The 27,650-nt window shown below is 42.5% G+C and overlaps 1 protein-coding gene across 1 annotated transcript in view; it reads left to right on the top strand.

Moving 5' to 3' along the window:
- nell2a (neural EGFL like 2a) overlaps positions 1-27,650 on the top strand; it is a gene marked incomplete at both ends in the record, with an annotated part of 107,796 nt that overhangs the window by 30,332 nt on the left and 49,814 nt on the right. Inside the window, 5 exons of the mRNA XM_080003107.1 lie at positions 271-373; positions 5,551-5,642; positions 7,580-7,697; positions 8,237-8,365; positions 22,090-22,215. Of these exons, the coding sequence (XP_079859233.1) occupies positions 271-373; positions 5,551-5,642; positions 7,580-7,697; positions 8,237-8,365; positions 22,090-22,215 (568 nt within the window). The remainder of the gene's footprint in view (positions 1-270; positions 374-5,550; positions 5,643-7,579; positions 7,698-8,236; positions 8,366-22,089; positions 22,216-27,650) is intronic.

The raw sequence follows: 27,650 nt of genomic DNA, 5'->3' as shown, positions 1-27,650 counted from the left end.
ACCGCAACTCCACCCACTTTCTCAATTCCTCCCCCAAAAAGGTGGACTGTCCCACCAAGCTTACTGTGTCGAGCCAGAACATGGCTTCATATGGGTTCTGTTGTGTGGATGCAATGTCGAGGGACTTCTTCTTATCTTAGGGTTGTTGTGTAGATGTAGAAAATGGCGGCACAAGCGGCTCCCTTGTGTGGATGAGATTTTGGTTGACTTGTGTTTGACCTGATTCTCTGAATAATTATTATTTTTTTTATCTTATCTGATCTCATCCAGAACGGCACGGTGCAGTGTGAGGCCATCTCCTGCCCCCCTCCTCAGTGCCCGGCAGGCACGGTGCCGGCCTACGTGAAGGGCGCCTGCTGCAAGGAGTGCCAGCGTGAGTGTCTTCCCCTTAACCTCACCAAGCGAGACTTAAGTAGACTTGTACTGCCCACACACACACACACACACACACACACGCGCACGCACACACACACACACACACACACACACACACACACAGCTCTCACAATGCCAGAGCTTCACAGATCGCCTCCACAACAAGGCTCCCTGACAGCTGACCGGGTCTCGGCAGCGTTGCCTAGCGACCTCCTAACGTGCCTCCTGAGAACCGTCCATCCACCCATCCACCCATCCACCCATCCACCCATCCACCCATCCACCCATCCATCCTTTACATATATCCAACAATTAATTATTCACTAGCTGGACTCAAAACATGGCCAGATGGCCGCCGAACACCCCCGACAGGAAAAAGACCAAAATGAAGAACTAAATGTGGAATGGCAGTGTGGGATAATATCCAGTTTCTATGGATGAACTAATTGGATTTTCGTTGTGCAACTTAAAGAGGGCCTTGACTCAAAATCGCATTTTGCAACAATTTACAGCTGTTCACAATATAAAATTTTAGCGATATCAACAGATGAAACGACAAAAGTGTAAATAAATATCAAGCTTTATTATAGTAGTCGTTTCCATATTTTCAGCAAATTCCACCAAGCAGAACTGGCCTGAGAAGGAAGCAATATGAGGTGAAAGTGATCCTTAGAAGGTCAGAGTTTCTTAGGCCCCGCTCCCACAGAGCGGAGCCACGCCCACTCAGCTATTCAAACAGGAGTCGGCAATGGCAGTTTGTGCTGTGGGGTCGTGGGCGTTGTGTTATGCCGGAAGTGGGGCTATAGATGTAAAACAGCGAGGGGCAAATTCACAAAGGATGGATTGCGGCCGCTAATAGAACCATCCATTGCATCAATTTTATATTTTTGGTCTGCATTTCACTTACCACCATCTCTCTGCAGATGGTAATAATTTCTCTAACTGCATGTGGCTATTAGCGCTGGTGTTTTGTGAATTGGACGTTTTTTGCAATGAGGCTCATTTACATAGAAATGGGCCAATTTTGCTCTAAATGTCTGAATTAACACATCATTTGAATACATGAAAATAGCACCGGCGCACTGAGACACTATTTGCGTGACAGCGCAGTTAGGGGTGCTTTGAGTTTTACACGGTTGCTTGTTGCCTTATTTGCGCAAAAGCCTTTCAAGAGCATGCCAATACCTGTTGCCCAGTTGCCGCGGGCAATGAGATTTGGGGCATTGTCAGCCCTCTCCTGCAGTCCGGTTGCCCCCCGCTTGCAATGTTTTCATACGTTATGAAATGTGCATGATAATTATATTGGATTATTGTGGCTCCATTATAAAATATTCATAATTATGCAACCATTTTGTCAATCTCGGCAACCAACAGACAGCTGAGGCTTGGTTGTCACCTTGGCAACCACTCATTGCCATGTAACCATGTAAGTTAGTGTCCTGGGTCCTGAAGAGCTCATATCAGTTCAGTTAAGGTGGTTCGTCTATGATACACTAGCCACGCCCACCCACAGAACCCCGCCCAGTCTCTATCTCAGTCGCTATACTATATATATGTATATACGGAAACAACAAGATAAAAAAGAACCCCTGAGGCTTTCTGATTGACTGTTGCTAGATCACGGAAATGTTCATTCTGGATAAATAATTCCGTTTCATCACGTACTGTGTCTGCTATTCCTTCTGTTCCTCTGCATCTCATATTCTCTACGTTCACCAACTCGACAATAGCTCGACTTAACTCCTGATCCTCCCCGTATCGATTCACAAGCCCTCGACATCCCCCAAAGAAAGGCATGCGACAAATTCTGTATTTTAAAAAGCAATAGGTCCAGCGCGGCCCTTTGGGAAACGCGTTTTTATTAACTCCCTTCAAAAGCAACAGAACATCAAGCGCCGCGTCTCCGTCTCCAATGTTCTGTCCTGTGATTCAAATATAACTTCAAATATACATGTATGGCCCCAAGGACACGGAACCGCACAGTGAACAAGAATGTGGAGTGTTTTTTTCATCACTCCTTCAGCACAAAAATGTATTCAAATTGGCAAGTACATTTTCATATACTAGGAATTTGTCGTGGTGAAGATTGTGGACAGACAATTACCATTAAATGCAACTAGCAGTGCATTTTTTTTTTTTTTTTTTTTCTTTACAAAAATAGCCAAATCTACAAAAAAAACAACAAATATCCAAAGAAAATTGCCAAATAAAAAAAACAAAAATCTAAATTCAAATATACAAAATATAGAAAAAGCGATTCTATGCAAATTATATGTAATGCGATAGCTGGGGCTATGGGGCAGTATGGCTGCGGGTATAAAATAAAATGTAGACATTAAGGCCGTCCAAACTATTAAAATCAATCAACGATTCATTGCAATTTTTAAATTTACACAAATTTGACCTCAAAAAAATATTTTATTTAGGTCATAACCACGCTCAAAATGTATTTAATGGCGTTTTGAACATCGTTCCTTTGCATTGATCCAGTTCCTCCGACACACTAACCCGTTTACATGAAGCGCTGTATTGTAGCATGGAAAACATGCGTAGCCGTGCGTGACGCGGCGACACTCCAACTTAGGAAGCTGCACGTGGGCATTCACGTAACGTGCCGCAGGGGTTTCCCGTTCACCACGCGAACAGAGACGTGGGACGTGAGACGTGCCGTACTATTGGTAGAAACAATACTTTTACTATGGCTCCGCCCCCCCGTCCCCCCTAGTGATTACAGACTCGGTGTGAATCGGGCTGATTGGTGTGAAATCCCGATGTCGACTGGTATGTAATCGTGCTCCCGTCCAAACGCTAAATTAGATACAGGATGACTCCTTAGCCGGAAAACAAAAAAAATAATAATAAAAAAATCAACCAATAACTTTGGAGGATAATAAAGTCTAGCGCTGACCGGCGCCGTTGCTCAAACCCCTGAAGTGTCAGGGCGGCAACACGGGCGTTGAGTTTAAAGGAAAGCAAAGAAAAGAGCCCTTATCTGTTGTTGTGCTACATTAATATAAACAAGCGTCAGATAATCCCCCTTCAGCTCCACCACGCCCGGCAAACTCCCTTATCTTAATAAGGTAGACAAGCAAACAGCTAATTAGCGCTAGCGCTTAGCGGCTACGCGGGGAGACGAGCGAGTCGCTAGTGTTCCACTACAAAGACGCGCTGTCCAAATGGAAATGGAAAGTCTTATCTGACGCCGCGGATTCTGAGTGAGTGGGGGTTTCATTCATTTATTATTTTATTTTGGATGGCCTGTCAAGTGGAACGTCAAAATGGCTGCCGCTCAGAACCCCCCCCCCCCCTTTCTTTCATGGTCGGCCGCTTCATGATTGAGCCAGACCCGACCCGGCATGTCGTGTCAATCATCCTCTCCTTTCGCTATCTATATATATATATATATATATATATATATATATATATATATATATATATATATATATATATACAGTATATATATATATGTGCGTGTGTTTGACCCGCTGTGCACTGCAGAGACTGTCTGCTCCGCTCTGAGCGCTGTTACTGATATGACGGCTGCTCAGTGGAACATTTTGGAGAAACTTCTTCTCAAGAGGCTTTGGTTTTTTCGATTTTGCAGAAAGTGCGTTGCCCGTTCCGCTTAAAGGGGACCTATTGTGCTCCTTTTCAGCAGGTGAATATAGGTCTCTAAGGTCCCCGAAACATGTTTTTGAAGGGTTTTTTTTTTGCTGACAATACCGCTCAGATTATGCATTCGAGCCATTCTAACATGCCTCTAAAACCACCCAGTTCGGGGGCGCTCTGTTTCAGTGGGCGGCGCCGCCCTCCTGAGGCCCACGAGTTCTGTGAGCCAATGGGGTTTGAGCTTTACGTCCGGGGTTCCGATAAATTTAGTCTGTAAACTTTCACTGATTTCACCTCATCAGACCACCAAAATCTGTTTCTGAACCACTTTGAGGCGAGAAATTAGCAATCCGGTTGCTAAATCTTCACTCATATTAGATCTACAAGGCCTCATTTAATAGTTTGTTACGATGTTGGTTACTATAATAAAAACACACTGTTTTTTGTTACGATCAGTGGATCGTACGGCACAGCGTGAAAAAAACACACAGCAGAATTATTTTTGTCTTATGTCACAGTCTGTGCGTTAATAGCTCCATCAGAGATCCAAATGTATGTGCACAAACACTGAAAAAATGTGTTTTTCATAATAGGTCCCCTTTCAAAGGTTGTTGTAGGTAGAGGTGAAGGTATCTTACAAAGGGCCTGGCCGATGGTATAGTGTTAATATCGATATCGTGATTTGCAACTAGATATCTGTCCTTTGGCATTTTGGCATCATAATAATGTGATTTAGTTAAATGTTGGCTGCATTATAAGGCTGCATTATAGAAAGGTAAAAGGTAATTTTCTTGCTATTATATTTCCTTAATGTTCTTGAATACCTATTGTGAACTGACCATCCAGTACACCCTATCCATTGGAATACGATTTGAGAAAACTCACACAGTAAGCCCCTCTGTTTACCATTGTGTTATTTAACTATTTATCTTGGAGGGAGGGTTATTTGACAATAACCCTCCCTCCAAAAAATGTATTTTTAAAATTCAATTTAAAATTCAGTTTTGTATTATATTATATTCAATTTTTTTGTTTCTTTTTGTAGTCATCCCCAAAATATTGTTGAATTATTGATATAGATTCAAGATTCAAGAGGTTTATTTGTCACAAAGGGGTATATTCTTGTAAAAAATACATTACGATATTTGATTTAGTCAATATTGGCCAGCCCGAATATTGCCCCAGCAATGCAAGGGAAAAAATAGGTTCTTATAGTACATTTAGTGCAACGCATCCCGGATTGAATAAAAACAATTTGGGGGATTTTGCATAGAAAAATCAAGACACAATCATAAACAGTAATAAATACAAAAATAAATCCTTAGAAGACAGAATTTGAAACACCCCATCAATTTGTGGTCCCATAGGAATATTCTGTTTGCATGTGCTGACTTCCATTTCCTCAGAGACGCCCGCTGGGGGGGGGGGGGGGTGTGTGTGTGTGTGTGTGTGTGTGTGTGTGTGTGTGTGTGTGTGTGTGTGAGATTTTTTCGGTCTATATGTGTTCATGCAGATACTCTCTCTCTCTCTCTCTCTCTCTCTTTCTTGTTCTCTCTTGTATTTTAGCCGTGTGCCTGTTCGGCGGCAGGGAGCTTGTGGAGGGCGATCACAAGGCGGTTTGGGATTCGTCTGGCAGATGTCTGCTGTTTGAATGCAGGGTAGGACACACACACACACACACACACACACACACACACTCATACACACATTGACTTTTCTTTATCCAAACACATCCATCAAACTCCTCCTTAGAAATGAGAGCGCTTGGAACTCGGACTAATCCATTTTCATCGGGCGGGTGCGACAGCTCATTAGATCTTTCTTGTGTTGTTGAAATAAACCTCACACCAGCGATATGTTCCACTTAAGAAGAATATGTCGAATATACGAGATGACACTTGTCACCGTCTTTTGTTATTGTCATGGACAATATACCACATACCTGCCACTCGTACAGAGCCAGAGGAGGGGTCCTTTATATCCAAAATTGCGTCCCAGAGCAGTTTTAAAGATGTACTTTAAATCTCTGTAATTACTTATTTAGTTAGATTTAGTTAATTAGATCAGAGATCCTCAACCCTTTTCACGCCAGGGACCTTCAATTTCATACGCATTAGTCCACGGACCCCATTTGAGGAGATTTTATAGGATGGATCTTTTTTAGTCCATTTTATAATGGTGCATCATATTACAAATTAAATAACGGTAAATAATAACGTTTAACTATTACAATTATTTTTGGGGACCCCCGATGCTGATTTTGGGGACCCTGATCCCCGAAGGACCCAGATCAGTGGTTGACCAGTCAATTGGTCATTCATCATGATCCACATTTTTCCTCAATTTAAGATTTGGACTCAAATTTATATTTAGGTAACCTAAAATTAATTTGGGACTGGGGACTGACCCCCGGGAACCTCCCAAAGGTGTGTGTTCCTAGACCGTACGTTGAGTACCACCCGGATAGATATCATTTCGGAGACAATTCATTCCATTACACACCTCCCAAATTTGTTGGTTGCCAAATTTGTATCTGGCAACCCAAGCTGAGAAAAGTTTTTCTGTGGGATAGGATAGGAACTAGAACGTGATTTTGACTCATCAGAGTAAACTCGTAATTTTGCACGTCTCCTTTCCAACTCCGTTAAAATCACGAAACCCACGACACACAACAAACACACATGTCGTGCAGAAGTGACGTTGCCATACCAACCGCCTTACGTCATTTCAGCGTTCCTACTGGCAGTGCGAACAGAAAAAAGCTCTTGAAGGTACTGTATGTGGTTCTCCGGGGAGCTCCTCAGTGGGCAGTTCCTCTCAGGGAGTCCCCGGAAATGTTTTGTGCAAAATAGTGGTGAAATTGAACTATTGGTAACTTTACTGAGGATCCCTTGGAACCTCTTGAAGGAGCCCTAGGGCTGTCCCCGGACCCCAGGCAAAAGTCAAAACACACAAAAAAATAGGACTTAACGTTATTACTTTGTCATTGAATTATCCATATCAATATTTTGTCAATACCCAGTACTATTTATATCTACATTGATGCATCCAATGTTTCACCTAAACACCATAAGTACATATACAGTACATACAGTATATATGGATGTGTGTGTGTGTATATATGTATGCATATATACTGTATGTGTGTATTTATGTATATAAATCAAGTTTTTAAGAATAATATTATATTGATATTATACCAATATTTCCCCTTTTGTCCTCCCATATGGACATGACTGTCAGACGAGACCATTCCTCTATATCTGGTTTTGACATTAATGACGCTGAAAAATTTAAAGTAAATTCCAAGTTACTCTGTGTTTGTATAATTAGGATAGAGCATGAATGGAGGTGCGCGTCGCTGGGTTGACGGGGGAGAAAAGGGGAGGAATGGGAGGAAGGGAACATATCACCACAGTTCAGACAAAACAGCGACTGACCAATTATTATGTCACTTTAATGAGGATGTGATGAACAGAGGGAGGACGGAGGAGGAGAGGGAGAGCGAGGGAACACAATGCATGGATAATTACCTCCATAATGAATTGATGACTTGAGGAGGAGGACCTGACGGGGGTTGTGGTTGTGGTTCCAGGACAGGACCATGCTCCGGCTCCCCCCTCCCGCCCCCGACGACACGCCCCGCCTCCCCCTCTCCTGTCCCGAGGCCGAGCAGATCGCCCTGACGGACAGATGCTGCACAGTCTGCAGAGGTACCGGCGGAGGGCAAACACCGGAGGGCAAACTTTTCCTCAGAGCAACTGTTTCCTGTCATTCTCTTAGCTCCCCTTCAATTAAACTAAATTAAATCATTTTCTTTACAGTTTTAATTATATATAATTATTATTATTAGTTATACTGCCATTATTACTATTATTATTATTATTATTAAAAAGAATAATAATAATTATTTTATATATATATATATATATATATATATATATATATAATTACTGTATATACCCCAAATAATATATTTACTGTATATATACCGACCTCTAATAATTATTGTATTTTGTTGTATGTAAGTAGTAGTAGTAGTAGTAGTACTGCTCATTGTACTACTACTTGTAGTATTACTCGCAGTACGAGTAGTATTTGTTGTAGTATTACTACTATTAGCGGTATTTCTAGTATTAGTAATACTCAACAACAGAAATCACAGCCAGTGTTTTCCACTCCCTACACCCCACACTCCACCCTGTGGGTCTCAACCTCTCCAACCCCACCCCTGCTCCCCCCTCCCCCCCAGGGCACGACTTCTGCTCCGAGGGCCACGGCTGCGTGGAGCACTCTGCATGCGTCAACCTGGAGGCAGGGTCCCGCTGCGTCTGCAAAGATGGCTTCCGCCCGCTGCGGGATGACCACGCCTACTGCGAAGGTACGTGGAGCTACACCTTAATACAGATGGATGGTTGGAGGCATGATGATGGATGCTCTATGGATTGAGGAATGGACGGATAGATGGATGGATGATGTACGGACTGAGGAATTTATGGATGGATGGGTGGATGGACGGGTGGATGGATGATGTACGAATGGATGAATGGGTGGATGGATGATGAATGGATGCATGGATGGGTGGATAGACAGATGGATGGATGATGATGGATGGACCCACGCACTGTTGGATGGATGGATGGAGGGGTGGACAGTTGGATGGATGGATGATGTACGGATGGAGGATGGATGAATGGATGATGTATGGATGGAGAAATGAATTGATGGATGCTGATGGATGGCAAACAGACTGTTGGATGGATGGATGGATGGATGGAGGGATGGACGGACAGATGGATGGATGATTATGGATGGACGCACAAACTGTTGGGTGGATGGATGGAAGGATGGGTGGAGGGAGGGACGTTTGGATGTATTGGGCCCCGCAGCATCAAACAAACCGTCAGTGAATCTGTTTGATTCCAGCATCATCAACCTGAAAGAGCACCTGAGAGTCTTGAGTTTTGAGCATGGAATTGAGCCTGGAGGGTGAATCCCGGGAAGGTCCTTGTTTCTGTGCATGTTCGGCTCAGCCGCTTGTGCTGCTACGTCACTGCATCCATCCACCGTCACTCTGGGTCATTCATCCGTTCGTTCATTTTCACGGACGTCCATTCATCCCGTGAAATAAACTCTCTTAAAAACACAGCAGCATGGGCGGTTCCCGTTTGAAAACCGAGCGCGTTTTATTTGATGAGCGTCACTTAAGAAGATTGAAAAAAGCTGCTCGGTGCAGTTTGTCTGCGTTTTCCGCTGATCGTCTTTTCCGCCTCGTTAAGGAAATCACTTATCGGAAATGTTGACTTGTGTTTTCTGCTTTGCAACGGTGTCCGTATGGATCTCTGGAATGATAAGATAAGAGATAATAAGATGATAAAACAATTTATTAATCCCCAGAGGGAAATTCAGGCGTTACAACAGGAAAGAACAGTGTAGTCGAGTCGCACTATTCTAACTAGCGAGTGTCATTATGGCAATGTTTTGGATTTTTTTGATGCCGCTGATGTTTTACTTTCATAACGTCTGGGAAAAAAAAGGCTCAAAAATCAAGATGCACTGAGAATCGTTTCATAATCGCACGGTGGCATGATTGAATCAGAATCGGATGGATCTTTTGAATCGGCTTGAATTCAAAAATAAATGTTAATACTTTGTTTGGAAGTCATGCCACCTTTTTTAAGTCTAATCAATTTAGATGAAACAGCGCCAGATTCACAAATTAATTTAAATTTTACATTTCTGTATTAAGCTGAATTGGTTTTGTCATGTCAGGTGGTGCCATGAAAAGGTTCTAGCGATTCTAATTACATAAAGTGTACATAAAGTGTACAATGTCGTATCGTGACGCATTTTATCGAAATCGAACCAAATTGAGAATCTAGCCCTACCTAGCAATTACCTGCGGTGTATTCTATTTTTTATTATATTTTTTATATTCATATTCACTTATAATATTTATTATTTTTTTCTATTTTTGTATTCATATTAACATATTATATTTTTTGGTATATGAGTTCTCTGGCTCTCTGCCAGCACCACATGCATCAACCATGGCTCCTGTCCAGCTATATACATATATAGACTGTTTGTATACCAAAATATACTGTATATATTAATTTTATTATTTTATATATTCTATATATTATTTATTATATATATATATGTTTGCTGTCTACTGTTTTAAAGCATCTATTTCTCACATTGGCCTAAAATTCCCATTAAATTTGAATAGAAACGTGATCGTGGAAACAGGTGACTTTTAGAAAATAATCACCATCTGCTCAAATAATTGCGATATTAGGCTGTTATGTAATACTACTTAGTGAATGGTAATGGAATTTATTCTCCTCTATTCTACAGTATTTTTATTGCTAAAAATATTGTTTTGCCTCCGTTGAGGCAGAGCTGGGGGAATATCTTTCAGCGTTTTATTTTTTCCCGAAAGAAGAGAAAGATGGAGGAGCCCATCGCAGTGCCAGTGTGAAACTGATAACCAGAAGGTGTGTGCGTGCGTGCCCGCCTGGTGGAGGTTTGGATCGCACGCTGCGTGGTGGCTCCTGAAATGGACTCAATTTAGTTGATGTTGTTCGCTGAAATGCAATTGATTTTTGGTGTGTGTGTGTGTGTGTGTGTGTGTGTGTGTGTGTGTGTGTGTGTGTGTGTGTGTGTGTGTGTGTGTGTGTGTGTGTGTGTGTGTGTGTGTGTGTGTGTGTGTGTGTGTGTGGTTATAATAATTTCACAGAGCGTCTGGAAGTAGTAGGTTGTTGGAGCCGCGGGTGGAGCAGGAAGTGGAATCCACTGTTTTGGATTCTGGGACAGTTTTATGTATTGAACACAATGGGAGGGCTAGAGAAATGTAAAAAGGTAGAGACAGACATATATACACTCACTTAGAAACACACACACACACACACACATGCACGCACACACACGGGCGCGTGTACACAGCGTGCGTGTGTGTGTCTGTGTTTTCGGTGACAGCTCCGTGGCTGCAAATAGCCGATGACATCAGTGCCGCCTCAATATTTCATAGGAGCAGCAGCGAGGAAAACCTAGGGGAGACTGGCCGCGCCCTGCTGTGTGTGCGGGCGTGTGTGTGCGGGGGTGTGTGTGTGCGTTTTGTTTTGTGACCTATGTGAGAAAAGACCCTTCACAAGTGCTCAACATGAGCATGCCTCAGGCGTTTTTTAATTTATTAATTGACTTTTTCCAGATGTGAAAAAAACAGGGCTGTAGGGCTGTATGATAATGACATAATCAAATATCACAATTTGTAGTTTTTTTTTTAACAAATACCTTGACAATATTGACGATTTGATGATCTTTCGGGGATGGCTATTGGTGCTTTCATAAGATTCAAGATTTCAAGATTCAAGATTTTTTATTTGTCACATACATATACATACTTCCATACATATATGCAGTGAAATGTAATTTTACAAGATTTTTACACACGAGAAATATTTGGGAAACAATCATTATTAATGTGGATATTATACATTGATCAGAAATCCTATAGCAGTCTATGTCCAGTCTAACTTGTAGTCTATGTTAAAGAAAAGGCATTATTTTAACGCTCCTTAAAAAACATATTTTACTAAACTGCAAGATCACAAAAACCAAAACCCCAGACAATATCTAGTCTCATATCTCAATATTAGAACCATATATCACCCGGCCCATATAATAATATTCAAAAATATAACATACAATGGTGAGAGAACAATGGTATAATGGCCTTAAAATGTTATTCTAATGGATAATAAATCCTTTTTTGGGAGCAAAGCTGTTCTAAAATGAACCTTTCTTCATAAAAATACAGAGTTCTGAACCACCGTGGTTTCCAGCGTGAAAATCCCTCGAAGGGTGTGTGTGTGTGTGTGTGTGTGTGTGTGTGGGTGTGTGTGTGTGTGTGTGTGTGTGTGTGTGTGTGTGTGTTCTCTCCAGTTGCCACTGACGGCTCCTGAATGTCACCCGCTTGCAGCAGGCTAATTGGCGTTGACTGAAGAGAAGCTCCCCAGTCCCCTCACCCAATCAACCGCCCTCCTCGGCCCCCTGGCCCCCGGGCGTCTGATCGCCAGGGGCCTGACCCACAAACACGGCCAGGAAACACATACACACACACACACACTCTCACTTTGAGCCTTGTGTTTACTTGCAGCTAGACCCTGCGACCCCAAAGAAATGTCACCAAAGCCGACGGATCCCCGTCTCCGAGCCGTTCCCCCTCCAGTGTAAATAACAGAGGCCCTGTGCTTCAAATGTCAGCTGAGCATGGGCCCCGTCCCCTGGTCCCTGGTCCCTGGCCCCTGGCCTCTGGCCTCTTCTCAGGCCCCGTTCAGGCTCTGTTCAGATCCAGATAAACCCAGATTGTGTCTAGTGATGCACGACTCTCAAACGATTTGTTCGTAGCAAAGTAAATCTTTTAAATGACTCGGGAGTCGGGAGTCACTCCGATTAAAGAGTAGTTTGTTTTGCGACTCGGTAATTGAAAATGAGTCTTTTCGCGTTGAACGTGACTGATCCGCTCTTTGCATTTTTCCTGACCGGAATTAAATGATTCTTGTCAGGACTCCATTCAGGACTCCTCTGACTCTGGTTACACCTGCGACCTGAATGAACAAAGAGTCGGGAAGATGAAACAAATTTACGAGTCACTCGTAAAGAGCCGAATCTCCAAAAAGAGCCAAACTTTTCATCACTAATTGTGCCTCGACTCAGTTGTGGCAGATTGGAACATGCGTCCACCATGCAGATAACCACTGGGAACCACTTGACATTTTAATCAAGGATTAATTATGACATGAAAAATTCAGATTTTTCATACAATTTAATTGACTTTATTTTTGTTAATTTTATGCCACAATCATAGACTGACCCAGCTCTCCGCTCTGTGGACCCGGGACCGTCCCGGGGCCTGGAGGCTCGGCTGCAGTGGGTGATGGACGCGAATGTTCCACCGATGCTAATCCACGGATTAATGAGCACCATAATGAAGAGACGTGCTCCGTCGGCTCCCAAAGCTTGATTTAAAGACGCTCGGCACAAAGTAAACAGGAGGCTTTAGTCTTGACGCTACGCACCATGTGTGTTAATGCCATATGTGAGTCCACTCAGCCTCACAAAACCCCTATTAACACTTAACGCACACTTGAGTTTCCGCATGGATACGTGCGCGTACACACACACGCGCGCGCATTACCATCAATATGTTTCCACTGGGACTAATTTACTCTATTGGAATCTGCCGTACGTGAGTGGAACCCCTGCAGAGTGGACCCAGACTTTGTCGTGTCTTGAGAGACGCGATAAATGTCTCGAGAGCCGAGGACAGAAGAGTAGGCGGTGGTTTTAAAGTGGTAATCCATCGGATGGTCTGTGTTGGGTGGATCACCCTCCCAGTCCCAGAATTCCATTCAAAACTGCAATTTCTTAATTATGTTCCCAGCATCTGAGTTCAGCCTTATTCTATGCTCTAAGCCTTTTGATTTGTCGTTTACTTGGTCTCTTGGGGAGGCGGGCACAGTTTTTCTGTTCTTTTTTGTGTGGATGTTCATGCATATCGTCAGTTTATCAACCACAACATGCTACACTGCTTTATCAAATCCCCCACGGGTGCCTTTGACTTCTTGTGCGTGGCGGACCCCGCCACCGACGACGGACAAAACATTTAGATGAGCACATACATAACGTAAAAACGCATTGAATGGCTGTTTCTTGTAAAGTGGCAGATAAATAAATATGGGATACATATCAAAGACAGGATTTTTTTTTAACAAAATAGTCTTGCGGATTACCACTTTAATGACACAATGCAAGTGATGGGTGCGCCCTGTGTCACACATACACACCTCAGCCACCCGGGTGTATTGTGTATCCCGTAGTGTGTCAGGTAGCAGTTTTCTCAGTGTTTACAGGGATTGATCTCCATTCTCCGCCAAACAGGCTTCTCTCCACTCACACGTCCTAATTGGCCCTTGCTCCGGCCCAAAGTGGCGCTGACATTTTACATATTTGTTTGTTTCTTTTTCGGGTTCTATTTATTTAGGAGGTGAATTGCCAATTTGCAAAGTTGGAGAGATACTGGAGGGGAAAAAAAACAACTCTTTAATGTGCTCGGGTCCTTCGGAGCGTGGGAAACATAGCTTCTGATTTCAAGGCTGTCGACGAGGAAATCGACGTAAAAATAATGGTATTTCACCCCTAAAGTGCCTGGTTGAGTGAAGATGATTATCATGAAACCTTTTATTGACAACGCTTTGCTTCAGAATGATACAACTGCTTATTTTCTTCCCCCTGTTGAACAGTGCAACACATTTTTGAAGTGCAATTGTCACCTGTCAACACTTGCCAGCACCGTTCAATTCTGAAAGGACATGTTTGCCGTTTTTTCAACCCGGGACTTATTAAAGTGTCGGTTGCCATCAACATTTCTTACCGTTCATAGCACCGTAACAGTAAGGTAGCACAACCTCGCTGAGCACTGTACTGTCGAGAAACTTACCAAGTCACCACTCTGCTGCAGCTTGTGACTGCGCTTCAATGCAGTCAAACGGGGCAAAGGATTAAGCCTTTAAAAGTCCACCGTGCAGTCAGACCGTCTTTATGTTACCACGCCTTTTATCCGTTTTATCAGACTTTTATTGACTCTTTTGCACTTCCACAAATCAGCCATATTTTCTACATTATGGCCACATTGGTGGTAACGTTACAGACTAGAAACAGGAAGTTGCAACGCTTCCGACTGGCAACCTGCTGTAGGCGAGGTTGCGCTCTGGATGAACTGTGCTGATTGCAAAAAGTAGTTTTAAATACATTTTTGTATTAGGCTGCGAAGAAATGCATATTCTGAGGGAGAGATAAAGAGACAGCAAAAAGAGAGGGAGGGAAAAGCATCCAAGAGAGGGCAAAGATATTGAGACAGAAAGAGAGATAGAGAGAGAGAGCATTTGTTTATCCCGTCTTTTTTTCCTCTGGTGTTCTATGTGGGGCATCCAGAGGAGGCAGCAGCAGCAGCACTATCTTTCCTCCCTCCCAGAGCGTCTCCAGCAGCACGGAGCGACGGAGCAACAGCCGGAGGAGGAAACAAGTCCCAACGCTAAGCAGAACACGCTGCGTTGCTAACGGACGGCCGTGTCGTTGTCAACGAACATGATGTAACAAAATAAAAAATAAATGTATGTCTAAAGCTACATACGTCAGAGGCCTGGCGTTATAATAATAATAATAATTATAATATCATATCCGAACGATCCAACAACCTCGACCTGCTTCTTTATGGATCTTTTTTTTTTGTCCTCATCGGTTCGATGGTGATAGATTCACCTGCTTTGGAGGAGGACCACCACTGATTTCGGACATCCGGCTTTTATGAAAATGAAATTCGATTTTTCTGTAGGTAGAGAAAATTGCTCATTGAAATACTCAATAACAGGAAACAAAGCAGTTTCTGGCCTATTTACATAAAAGTCAGTAAAAGTCTCATAGAGGATATTGTTTAACAACAGTGTGTGTGTGTATGTATATATATATATATATTATTTTTTTTGTCTAGAGGAGGCTAAAAACCTCCTCTAGACAAATAAAAAACATCATCATTTTGACCTTTACTTCAAATAAGATTCCACAAAAAGTTCCACTTGGTAAAACTGGACTTTTCCTTCAGTGTTCCCACAAATACCGCCTTTTGGCAATTCATACTTACCTTCATAAATTCATGTGACGGGTGATGTTATGAAAAATAACATAGCCGAGGGATTCTCAACCTTAACCCCGCAAATGTATAATAGGCAGGTATAACAGACCACCTAGGTTTAGTCTCCGGGAGCCGAAAAATTTAGAAGATTCCTACTACGCATATTAGGGATATTAAAACGTGTCGACTAATCGACCGACTGTCAAAGGGTTCAGTATAAAGTAAAATCGAAATATATATGTATATTTGTTTTTACGTCCCACAACCTTTACTGTTTATAGCCTATTCAAAACATTCAAAAGACAAGAAAAATCGAGCGCTACTGTCCTTTTCCAATGGGAGAGGCAGAAGAGTGTGCATGTGCACGTGGGGGCGTGCGCTGCAGGAGTTACGATTTTCTCAGAATTCTATCTTTTTTTTTTTGTGCCCCCGATGTCCACGGCCTCCTGTCCTGTCCCATAATGCACGCACATCACACATGGGACTGAAATGAGGTTTCATTTCAGACGCCGCTTTGTCGCCATCTCGCTGTGTCAGACTGCCGTCGCGTGTGGATAAAACCGCGCAGTTCTCTAGTGTTTCTCTTAATATTGAATTCGTCATGATTAATACATGTTTTTTATTCAAGCCTACATTCGCCAACGCACAGATGCAAAGAGATGCATTGTTGATTCGGCAAAACGCTGGAGCACGGTCGGCGGCTCGGATCAGAGCGATCTCTTTTCGCTCAAAGTTTGTTTTTATCTTTATTGTAGATTTATTCCTTTTACTCAACAACAACAAAAAAGTCCCGTGTGTAAGCGTGCGTAACGGGGACACTTTCTCCGTCCCTCCCCTCAACAACGACCAATCGGTAAATGCCTCCGACACTAGCAAAAAACGGTGTCGTTAACATCCCTATTACACATGATTTTGTCCAAATTCCTATACCTGTGTATACTATAGTTAGGGAGATAACAGTGAAACTATAATAAGAAAAACAATCATTCTTGTATTTTCTGTAACGGTGCCAACATGTCAAAAATGAAAGAATGTTGAGGCTCAGTGCTGCCTTCGGTGGCCCGGGACTTGTATTGCAGCCAATTTATTGTCAATTTAATTTTTTTAAATAGACATTCATTTGGTGTGAAGGACTAGTCTGCATCAGCTTGCCGCAGTTCACCTGCTGTATTAAGGTCGACTAGTCTGTTACTCTATACAAGCCCTTAATGCACACACACACACACACACACACACACACACACACACACACACATGCCGGGGGAAAAAATTGAAACAACAAAAAGCAATCCTGTGGTGGTTGCCTGAGCATCCATCGCGCCGTGCCAGCGACTTGACCCAGATCGCTCCATTCAGCAGTAAAGATCCGGCGCTCCCTCTTCGCCGAACCTTTTAGGGTGGCACGGCGCGTGTGTCCGTGTGACAGAGCAATCACAAAAATGGACCTTGTTAATGGATATGGCGATGGATACCCGCTCCCCATCATCTCGCCTCCTAACACATTGTTTTAGCAAAGCTAACCGGTGTCACCGGGGGCGAGATGGATGGTGTCTCTCAGTTAATAGGCTCTAAATCAACGCCGCCGCCGCCGCCCCATCGTCCAATCGGGAGCCTGGAAGCAGGCCGTGCAGGACCGCGGCTCAAGGTTACCCGGGCAGTTAGCCGCTGAGGGAGAGAGAGGGAATGGGTGAGGGAATCATTTCTCTCTCTCTCTCTCACTCGCTCCCTCGATCCATTCGGGGGCTCGTAAGCGAAAGGAGGGATATCCAACGGGCGGCCAAATGGGGCCGGCGGGACGTCGTATTCCGCACGTGAAAAGCTGTCACATGCGGTGACAAGCTCCACCCCCTCTGAGATAGGCCCCTCCTCCTCCACGGTTAGCCCCGCCTCCACTGCGACGCCAGAATTCCGCGACTGAGCGACGCTCCGCATTGTCGGACTGTACGTTAAACTGCACGTTATATTTGTGTGTATAATTTGCATCGTTGATAAAAGATGTTGGTGTTGGCAACCGTAGCCCCACTGTTCCAACTAAAATCTCTCTCCCTCCATCACTCCTCCATTCTCCTTGACTCCATCTCTCAGTGTCTTTCACTCATTCTTTGTACCTGCTCTGTTCCATCCTTATCAGTCTCTCCCTCACTCCCTCTCTCTCTCTCCCCCTCTCTCTCTCCCTCCCTCCCTCTCCCTCTCCCTCCTCCTCCCTCGCTCATGGCCACGGCCATGTGGTTTAATTACCTTTTTCATTCATTTAGCAGAGGACACACGCTTTACACTCGCCGCATGCACGATTGTTTTACCACCTCGTACGGCCGCCCAAAGTTTGGCTGAATGTAAAGATGAAGTGTTGATGGAGCTGTGAAAGGAGCGGGGGAGGAGGAGGAGGGGGGGGAAGAGGAAGGTGCTGAATGTGGGTGTGTGGAGGGGTGGGAAGGGGTGCAGTATCTCTACCCAAGGACGCGTGTGAGCCAAATGAATGCCAATGCAAATCCATTGAAATTCCAATTGAATTCGTCCGTCGCCGATTGTGTGTTGTGGCTCGGCGGCTGCAGCAGAAAAAAAGGAAGGAGGAGGAGGTGGAGGAGGAAGAGGTGGTGGAGGAGGAATCGCTCCTGCCGCCAGACCAGTAGGATATTTATGAGATTTCCTGTAGGTTTGACCTGTATCTACCACCAGATACACGCTCCCGGGGGCCAAACATGGGGCTTGGATGTGTTTTTGCTTTCCATTGCAGCACGTTGCATCACGGCATCGGGATCTTTGTTTTCGCACTCCAGGAACGAGCTGCGACGCTAATGTGCTGCTTAATAGAGCTTCAGCTTTTGTGTATGCATTTAGGCATTGTGTATATTCTGTATATATATTTTATGTATATATATATATATATATATATATATATATATATATATATATATAGGCCTTTTTGTGTTTGTGGATTTTGGTGTATATTTGGCCATTTTTATTTGTATTCTTTATTTAATATTTTTATTGTTATTGTTGCATTTTGTTATCTTATTTTTTATTTTTCTAACTCTGCCGGAATAACCTCATTCAGATTCACAAAACAGTGGGAATACAATACCGCTTTTTTGGATGGAAATACTATATTTTCTCCATCAGGTGGAATTTGAACCAAATTTCGGCCAAACGTATTTGTGCCCATTGGTTTATGCACTACATCCAGGACGGGGCTGATTGGAAAAATGAGCCCCATATTATATTTATATATACATTTTTTTAAATTATTATTAACATTTATTTTATCTTCAGGTGCTTATTGCTAATTCCTAATGCAAATTATCTATATAAACGCACCAATCCGAACCACAACTAATAATAAACTCATTCTGATTGACTCACAAAACAGTGGAAATACACCCACTCCTTTGGACGGAAATACTGCATCTCAGAATATGAATGATATTTTATCCTAATCAGGTGGAATTTGCCTGCAGATTTGAACCAAATTTGGACCAATCCAGCCTGAAATGGGTTTGTGCTGCGTCCAGAAGGGAGCTGATGGAAAAAATAAGCCCTGAAAAACACACACACACACACACACACACACACACACACACACACACACACACACACACACACACACACACACACACACACTCCGTGCCCTGCTTTGAATGAATCAGAGGACTGGGAGGTGTAACCTTAAGTGCTGCTGCTCCCACGTCCTCTCTCCACATTTCCTCAGAGACGCCCACTGGTGTGTGTGTGTGTGTGTGTGTGTGTGTGTGTGTGTGTGTGTGTGTGTGTGTGTGTGTGTGTGTGTGTGTGTGTGTGTGTGTGTGTGTGTGTGTGTGTGTGGTTACATGTGCAATAGAGAGAAATATTGATCGAAAAGCCTGGAGAGATAGTATCTTTGGTGTGATGGAGCCCAGTGTGGCCGCTGTTTACTGTGAACTCTCGTTTAAATCACAAGATAAATTTTTCGATAAGAATAGTTTAGAGAACAATATGCTTGAGCGTGTGCATCAACTCCACTGAAAGCATGAAAAATGGGGCTGGAAATTTTATTTTATAAATTATGACAATAAATAGATAGATAATCAATTTATTAATGAATTAGCATGATCTTCTTTCTGCCAAAATAAATGTTGAGCGTGTAAGTTTTGCAGGAAAAAAAAAAAGATCCAAGCAGGTAACACAAATATTCTGATATTTATTCAAATATCTCTTCTCTGATGTCTCCTCAGGGTTTAAAGTAGCTTTTTTTGCAGCTTTTTTCCAAATTACGCTACTGCCATTGTCATAGTGATGAGACGTGCACTAATGAAAAATACTTTATTGTCAATAATGACATATCCTTGGATATGCTAAACACGTGTGGATTATCTTCTACAAAATGCAATCTCACAGGATTAGAAGTCATTTGTAAGTTAAAAAATACTTTAAGTACTTTTATTCAAGGAATAATGGATTGACAATGGATGGACAATTTTGATGGATTTATAGTTGATTGATTCCATTTTATAGGACGAAATATGTTTTACTATTCTTACTTTCTGCTCCACTAGCTTCATATCTGTGAGACATGCATGAGCTGGTTCTTACTAGAACACAAGCAAAGTAATGAGGGGCAAATTCACAAAGCGATCGCGCGTCTCTTTGCTAAACTGGTGCAAATGACAGAATAAGCGAGCGTCTAATTCACAAAGCACCGCAAACGGAGAAATGCACCACCAACTGCAAACGCAAATAGCATCTCGTGCGCCGGTGCTATTTGCACGTTAATTAATGACGTATTGTGCACGCATTTGCAAAATTGGCCCCTTTCTATGCAAATGAGCCTAATTTCAAAAAGCATCCAATCCAACACTGGTGCTAATAACCACACACAGTGACATTATTACTGTCTGTAGAGACCTTGGCGGTAACTGAACGAGACACAAAAAAGGCCAAAAAAAAAAAGTCTGCGGAGTGGGATCGTCTGCAGGGAGCTGGTGCAACTGAAGAGCATTTATAAGGGTTGTTACGCCCAGAATTTCCAGTGATCCATAAATAATATTTTGAAATTACTATTATCATCATCATCATCATCATTATTATTATATAATAATTATGTATTAATAAATACTATTTTATTATTATTATTATTATTATTATTATTATTATTATTAATAATAATACTGTCATGGCATCTGTAGGTACCAGAATGCGCAGTAGTCGGTTGTGGTTTTCAAAATGCACTCCAAAAGCAACTTATTGTATCTTTGGATAATTCTTTGTACAAAAAAGGCGTTCTATAAACAGTTCTATAAATCCTATTAAACTCAAATAATATCGAAGAAACAACGAAAAGTAAAAGGGAATGTCGATAAAGTGGTCAAAACTGGTATTGAACCACAGATGGCATCAAACCTCAGATCAATGGACAGCTCCGCAGGCCGCACCCTGGGGTGCAGCGGCCCCGGAACCTTGTACTGGAGTAAAATATATTTAATCAACTGTCATTATTTCTACATTGTTGGATTAAGATTCAGTGAGAACTAGAATTTCTTAAGTAAAAATATAGAAATATATCCATTTTATTCATGCAATATATGAAGAGTGTGGTAAGAGTAAGTTTTATGATAGATTTATTCATACTACTGAAATGTTTTATAGTTACTGCACATACACCTGGAAATACTTCAATACTAAAACCCCTGGTCAGCGTCGCCGGGCGCAGTGGCTCAGACCCTGTTATGGAGATACCTCCTGTCGCCCCCCGGACAATTATTTTCAAACCCCCCCCGTCAGGATGTGGCATGGCACCGTAAATGCGTAATGACTCTCAGTCACAGATTATTGACTTCTCCACATGGGTAAACTTCTCCACACAGGGGTGCCGCGGTCGGACGCTGCAAAACAAGGGCAAATTGCACTCAGCGGCAAAACTTTATGGCCGTGTTAGCGCCGGCATATCATTTCCGCATTATTTTTTTGTGATTAGGAGGCTAAAACGATGCAGATAGCGGCCGCAAATGATGCCCAATATATGGAGCTGTTAGCGGCTGCAATCCGCAACTTCTTCCTGAATTCGCCCCTGAGTGTTTTAACTTTTAATTTAAAGCCGACCAACAATAAGAAGAAACCACAAGTGGGTCATCAATACTTAATAATTTGCTGTAGTAAATATGTTCTACTATATAGCCCTAGTGTAATATATATATATATATATACATTAATTTTCTTTATTCACATATTGTCTCTACTGCTGCAAACATGTGGTAAGCATCTCTAATAAATGCAGATGAATTGCAGAGGACTTGACACGGAGCTGCTGTTGGAGGAACTCTGCTCTCTCCCTCTGTGTGAAAAGCCTAATTTCTCCTCCTCCGCCCGTGGCTCACTCCTTCTCCCCCACTCTCTCTCCCCCTCTCTCCCCCTGTCCCTCTCTCCCTCCATCTGTCCAGATATTGATGAGTGCGCTGGGGGGAAGCACTACTGCCGGGAGAACACCATGTGTGTTAACACCCCGGGCTCCTTCATGTGCATCTGCCATACGGGCTACATCAGGATCGATGACTACTCCTGCACAGGTGAGTTCCCCTGGCGTGTGTGTGTGTGTGTGTGTGTGTGTGTGTGTGTGTGTGTGTGTGTGTGTGTGTGTGTGTGTGTGTGTGTGTGTGTGTGTGCACCATGCTCAGATACTAGTATAGATATTCTGTAACACCTCAACCAGATGACAATTACTATAAATGGACTGAGTTCCCTGCTTTAAAAGGAAATGCCAGTCTTTTGGGAGGGAAATGGCTAAATAGTTCCGAATTTAACACAACAAAAATCCTGTATTTAGCTTTTTATCTTTACTCATAAAAGATATATCTCCGACGCTTAAATAACACTAGCTTTTGAGAGATGCTGGAAGGTGTATTTCAGCCATTTTCCCAGGAGCTAGGCTAGTTGATCCCACCCGCGCCCATGCATTGTGCTAACAGTTAGCATGCAGCCCGTTGCCATCTCGGTACCAGACACATAGGGATGAAATTGGTATTGGTCTTCTCGTCTGAGTCTGGGTAGGACAGATACAAAGGGAAACCCCAGCGCAAAAAATTGCGTATCCATTTAATTTTCAAATTCAACCCATTAAACCCATACCCCAAACAGTACTACTCAAGGGTCTTCAAAATAAGGGGTCTCACACTACTGTAATAAAACATGTTATTTCATATTGTATCTGGACTCTGGATCAGAAAATTACCAAGTGGTCCAAAATAAAAATAGATATCAGCGGCCTCGTAACTATGTACATACAGTATATCGAGCCGCTTTTCTCCCGCTTGAGCTGCCATAGGGAGCCGTAATGGGTCCAAATTGGCAGAAGGAAGAGGTGGTTTCATTTGCTGTTTTGGTCGCACACAGGAGAATCATTTTTGTTATTTAATTTTCCTGTTAAGATATGGGATGGGGCTGTGGCTGCATTAAGCGCTTGCCCTTTTGAAAGAATCCAGATTTGCTTTCACTTGCGTCACATCTCAGCGATCTTGCAACGCCTTATGCAAACCGTATGTTGCAGTGGCCCAGTTTTTCCTTGTAGATAATCAATTAGAAACGTGATTAAAAAAAATAAATAAATTATTATTTAGAGCAATATTTCATCTAAATAATTGAATATAGAAACCCTTGAATCTGTTCCTTGCTGCCTGTTGGCCAAGTGCTTTTATGTACAGTTTATAATAACATGATCTGATTGGCTGAGAGCAGCTCCCGGCATGTAACTGTATGGCTGTGAAACGTTATGGCAAGAACAAGCTGTTTTTTAAAGCTCTTTAAGAATACTCGTTTTTACTGTGGTTCAAGTGAAGAACGTCTCTTTGTGATTTTTGACGGAGTGAATGTGGAACACGTTGATAATTAGGTTTGAAATTCAACCGGAGTCAACCGGATGAGGGTATTTATGTATTCAATATTAACTGAATAACTCTCTAAAATGTTTAATGTATTTAATTTATAGGTAAGTAGTGGGGGAATTAAGACACTAGAATCAGAGAGAGTGAATATGGACTGACTGTGAATTCTAAGTAGCACTACATGGTTTTTCTATGCAGTGATATCGTGTATTTAGCGATACTAGTGCAGTGCCCGTTCAAAACATGCCTGTTGGTGAAAGTCGCGGTGAAAAACACGGGGAAATACTCTCTTTCCCACACACCCAAGTCGCTTTAGGATAAACTCGCTGTTCGCTTCTTTGTTCAAAGTTCCGCACCAAACATGTCTGTTCGAAACGGGCCGGTTGCTTTGCCGGGAAGCCCCGCCCCCCGCTGGCTGGCTGTCTCTCATAGGACGCCCCGCCCCCCGCTGGCTGGCTGTTTCTCATAGGACGCCCCGGCCCTCGCTGGCTGGCTGTCTCTCATAGGACGCCCCGCCCCCCGCTGGCTGGCTGTTTCTCATAGGACGCCCCGGCCCTCGCTGGCTGGCTGTCTCTCATAGGACGCCCCGCCCCCCGCTGGCTGGCTGTTTCTCATAGGACGCCCCGCCCCTCGCTGGCTCACTCTTTATTGAAAGTTTATTATTATTACATGTGTCGCGTGTCCATATTGCACCAAATCCGACACTGCACGTGCTTTGGTCACCAGCAAAACAGATAATCGTAATCGGTTGTGGAGATAATCGAAGGACAGACAGACAGAGATTCCTTCCTTTATAGCTACTGTATGTAGTGAAATACTGTATGTAATGAAAAACTGTATGTAGTGAAATACTGTATGTAATGAAATACTGTATGTAGTGATATAGTGTATATAGTGATATACTGTATGTAGTGATATACTGTATGTAGTTATATAGTGTGTATAGATATGTATTATATGTAGTGTTATACTATATATAGTGATATAGTATTTTTAGTGATATACTGTATGTAGTGGTATACTATATATAGTACTATACTGTATGTAGTGATATACTGTAAATAGTGATATAGTGTATATAGTGATAAACTGTATTTTATGATATACTGTACCATATATAGGGATATACTGTATATAGTGATATACTGTATAGAGTGATATACCATATATAGTGATATAGTGTATGTAATGATATACTATATATAGCGATATAGTGTATATAGTAATATACTGTACGTAGTGGTGTACTATATATAGCGCTATACTGTATGTAGTGATATACTGTATTTTGTGATATACTGCATATAGTGATAAAATGTATGTAGTGATATACTATATATGGTGATATAGTGTATGCAAACAACCAAAATGCATTTACAAAGCAGAATAATTAAATGAATTAAATTCATTTAAAACTAATAATAGTTAGAATAGGCTAATAAAAGATAAACAGATTTACTGTATATGATGATATACTTTATATAGTGATACAGTACACTGTATATAGTGAAATTGAGTATTTAGTAATATTCCATACTTATCCTTGCTTTACACCCGCTTACTGTCAACGCACTGTAAGCCTCGCTGCTGAGCTGCTCTTCACACTGAACAAGGTGGAACCTCTGGATTAAAACGCTCCTCGTGGGATTCCGTCAATTTAGCCGCTGATTATGCACGGATCTCCGCTTTAATATGCATAGGGACCAATGTCAGACTTTGATTTGAACCAATTGGTTTTATGCTCATTACCAGCCACCCATAACCATTGTAATTTAACACACACACACACACACACACACACACACACACACACACACACACACACACACACACACACACACACACACACACACACACACACACACACACACACACACACACACACAGACAGGCTAGTTTCACTTTGGATTTCTCTCATTATTCTGATTCTAGATTCAAATTAAGCTTTATTGTGAGTGTTTTGTGGTTTTGTTTTTACAGTGGACTCCAGCGCTGCTTTCCCTTGTAAATATTGAATTGAGAAAGTTTTTCGGGTTTGGATTAGAGTGATGAGGGCGCAGGATGTGCTGATTCAGTACTTTGTATTGTTTTCTGTTTGATTAGTAGTTTGCCGTCGTCGCTAAGTCATTATCTGCAGCTTTCTGTACATAAAATAATGTAAAAGATGGATTAGAGCCATTAATTTAGGGGGGATTAGGATGCCGATAACAAATTAGCAATGGAAATCTGTTTTAATATTTTTATTTCTGACTGTTTTCTCCGGCTTCTAAGATGCAGGATACACATGATTTAGCACCAGGTAACTTAAGCAACCAATGTCAGCGTCTAACTGTGGCCAAATCAATGCTTTTTCCATTTGCTTTGTCTTGATAACAAAGCAAATCGTCCATTCACTGCTGTAACGAAATCAAACTGTGAAATCTGCAACAAATTCCAGTGTTCCGTGAGGTTCATAGAAATCTCCCTAAATTGAATCATATTGTCACACATCAAATATTGATCAGGATACTTGCTTTAAAAATAAGATAAATCGTCCCGGCTGCTTTTGGGGAACGAGAGGAAACGGGCTCATTCTCATATTCTTTAATCCTTTAGATAAGAGCCGACGTGGGGTTCAGAAAACGGGCGTGGTCGATCAATGCCGTGCGCGCCGCACGTGCACGAGATGATTAATGAATGCCAATACGTTCTTGAACTGGACGCGTGTGCCTGTCCATATTCATTTGCGTCGTTAGTCGCCTTGTCAGCGTCACGAAAGACTTACGGGTCGTGTGCAAATATATCACGGCCGACAAGAAGGACCTGGGAAGAGAATCGCTCCGATGGAAGATCCGAGCGGTCTCTGAAGACCCTCTCCCCATGGCAGGATCAGCCAAGAACAAAGAACTCCCAATGGATGAATGAGAACATTCACACCTGTGGTTTCACAGCATGCATCCATAAAATGCATCGACATTAAAGGGATGCTTCAGTTCTGCACGCTAGCGGCGTTAGCTTAATGCATGGCTGCAAAGGGGATCAGCTAGCCTAGCTCCCGTGAAACTAGGGAAATATGCCTTCATCACCGGCATCTCGGAAGTGAAATAGATCTTAGTTTTAAATACAGCTACATTTGGAACTGCTCTAATATACCTGTGATTCATTTAAAAAGAGAATATTACCCCGAAAACAAGGATCTTGCTCGTGTGGTTGTAGCCGACCAAAACTTTTTGTTGCTTATATGAGATTTAGCTCTGCTGGAGTTGATGATGTGTGAAAAATACTTTAAAGTGTAAGCACACCACACGCCCAAACACGCAGGCCTTTTTTCGAATTGTGCATCACAGAGCAAATTCGGAACCTGATTTTCAAAAAAAGAGATGCAATGCCACTTTGTGCGTGAATCAGGGACTTTAGTTTGAAAACCTGGTGACATTAGACATTTCCTGGCCTTTAGGGAAGTGGTTGAATTTCAGCAATTGTTAATATTGTCCGTGTGTGTGTGTGTGTGTGTGTGTGTGTGTGTGTGTGTGTGTGTGTGTGTGTGTGTGTGTGTGTGTGTGTGTGTGTGTGTGTGTGTGTGTGTGTGTGTGTGTGTGTGTGTGTGTGTGTGTGTGTGTATTGATGCCTGTGTCCGATAGGAATGGAATAGATCTCCTGAATGTGTGGAATGGGGACACAATGGGTGTGGGAGGCAGAGGAGCGATCCAAATCTTGGAACAATGTGCGGATGGTTCAGTCTGCGCTCGCGCCCCCCGGGGGGTCCCCACTGTGTGCGGGGCCGTCGTCATCACTGAATCATAGACGACGACAAATTCTCGCGCCAATAATTGCTGTAAACGATTAAAATGTGTTGTGTTCATTTCATGCCAGTTTCAAAGTGTAAGCCTATGATAGTGTAATAATAGACACTGACACAATATGAAGCAGAGCCATGCAGGAACAAATAAATAGAAGATTACATTTTCAGTTTGGCTTTGTAAACATTGCACAGGGCAGAAATGACAGCTATTATAACTCCGAGGAACAAAGCCTAGCACTGTATCTAGCGTTAACTTAAATTGACGCTGACATTTGGAAGAAAACATGGTTGTGGGATGTATCCGTTTAGTAAAATGATCCCGTGTTTTCAGTTGTCCAGAGGT

The sequence above is a fragment of the Zeus faber genome, assembly GCF_960531495.2.
Source record: "Zeus faber genome assembly, chromosome: 6".
NCBI lineage: Eukaryota > Metazoa > Chordata > Actinopteri > Zeiformes > Zeidae > Zeus > Zeus faber.
Note: the sequence above shows the minus strand (reverse complement) of the source record. Positions and strands in the feature narration are given on the sequence as shown.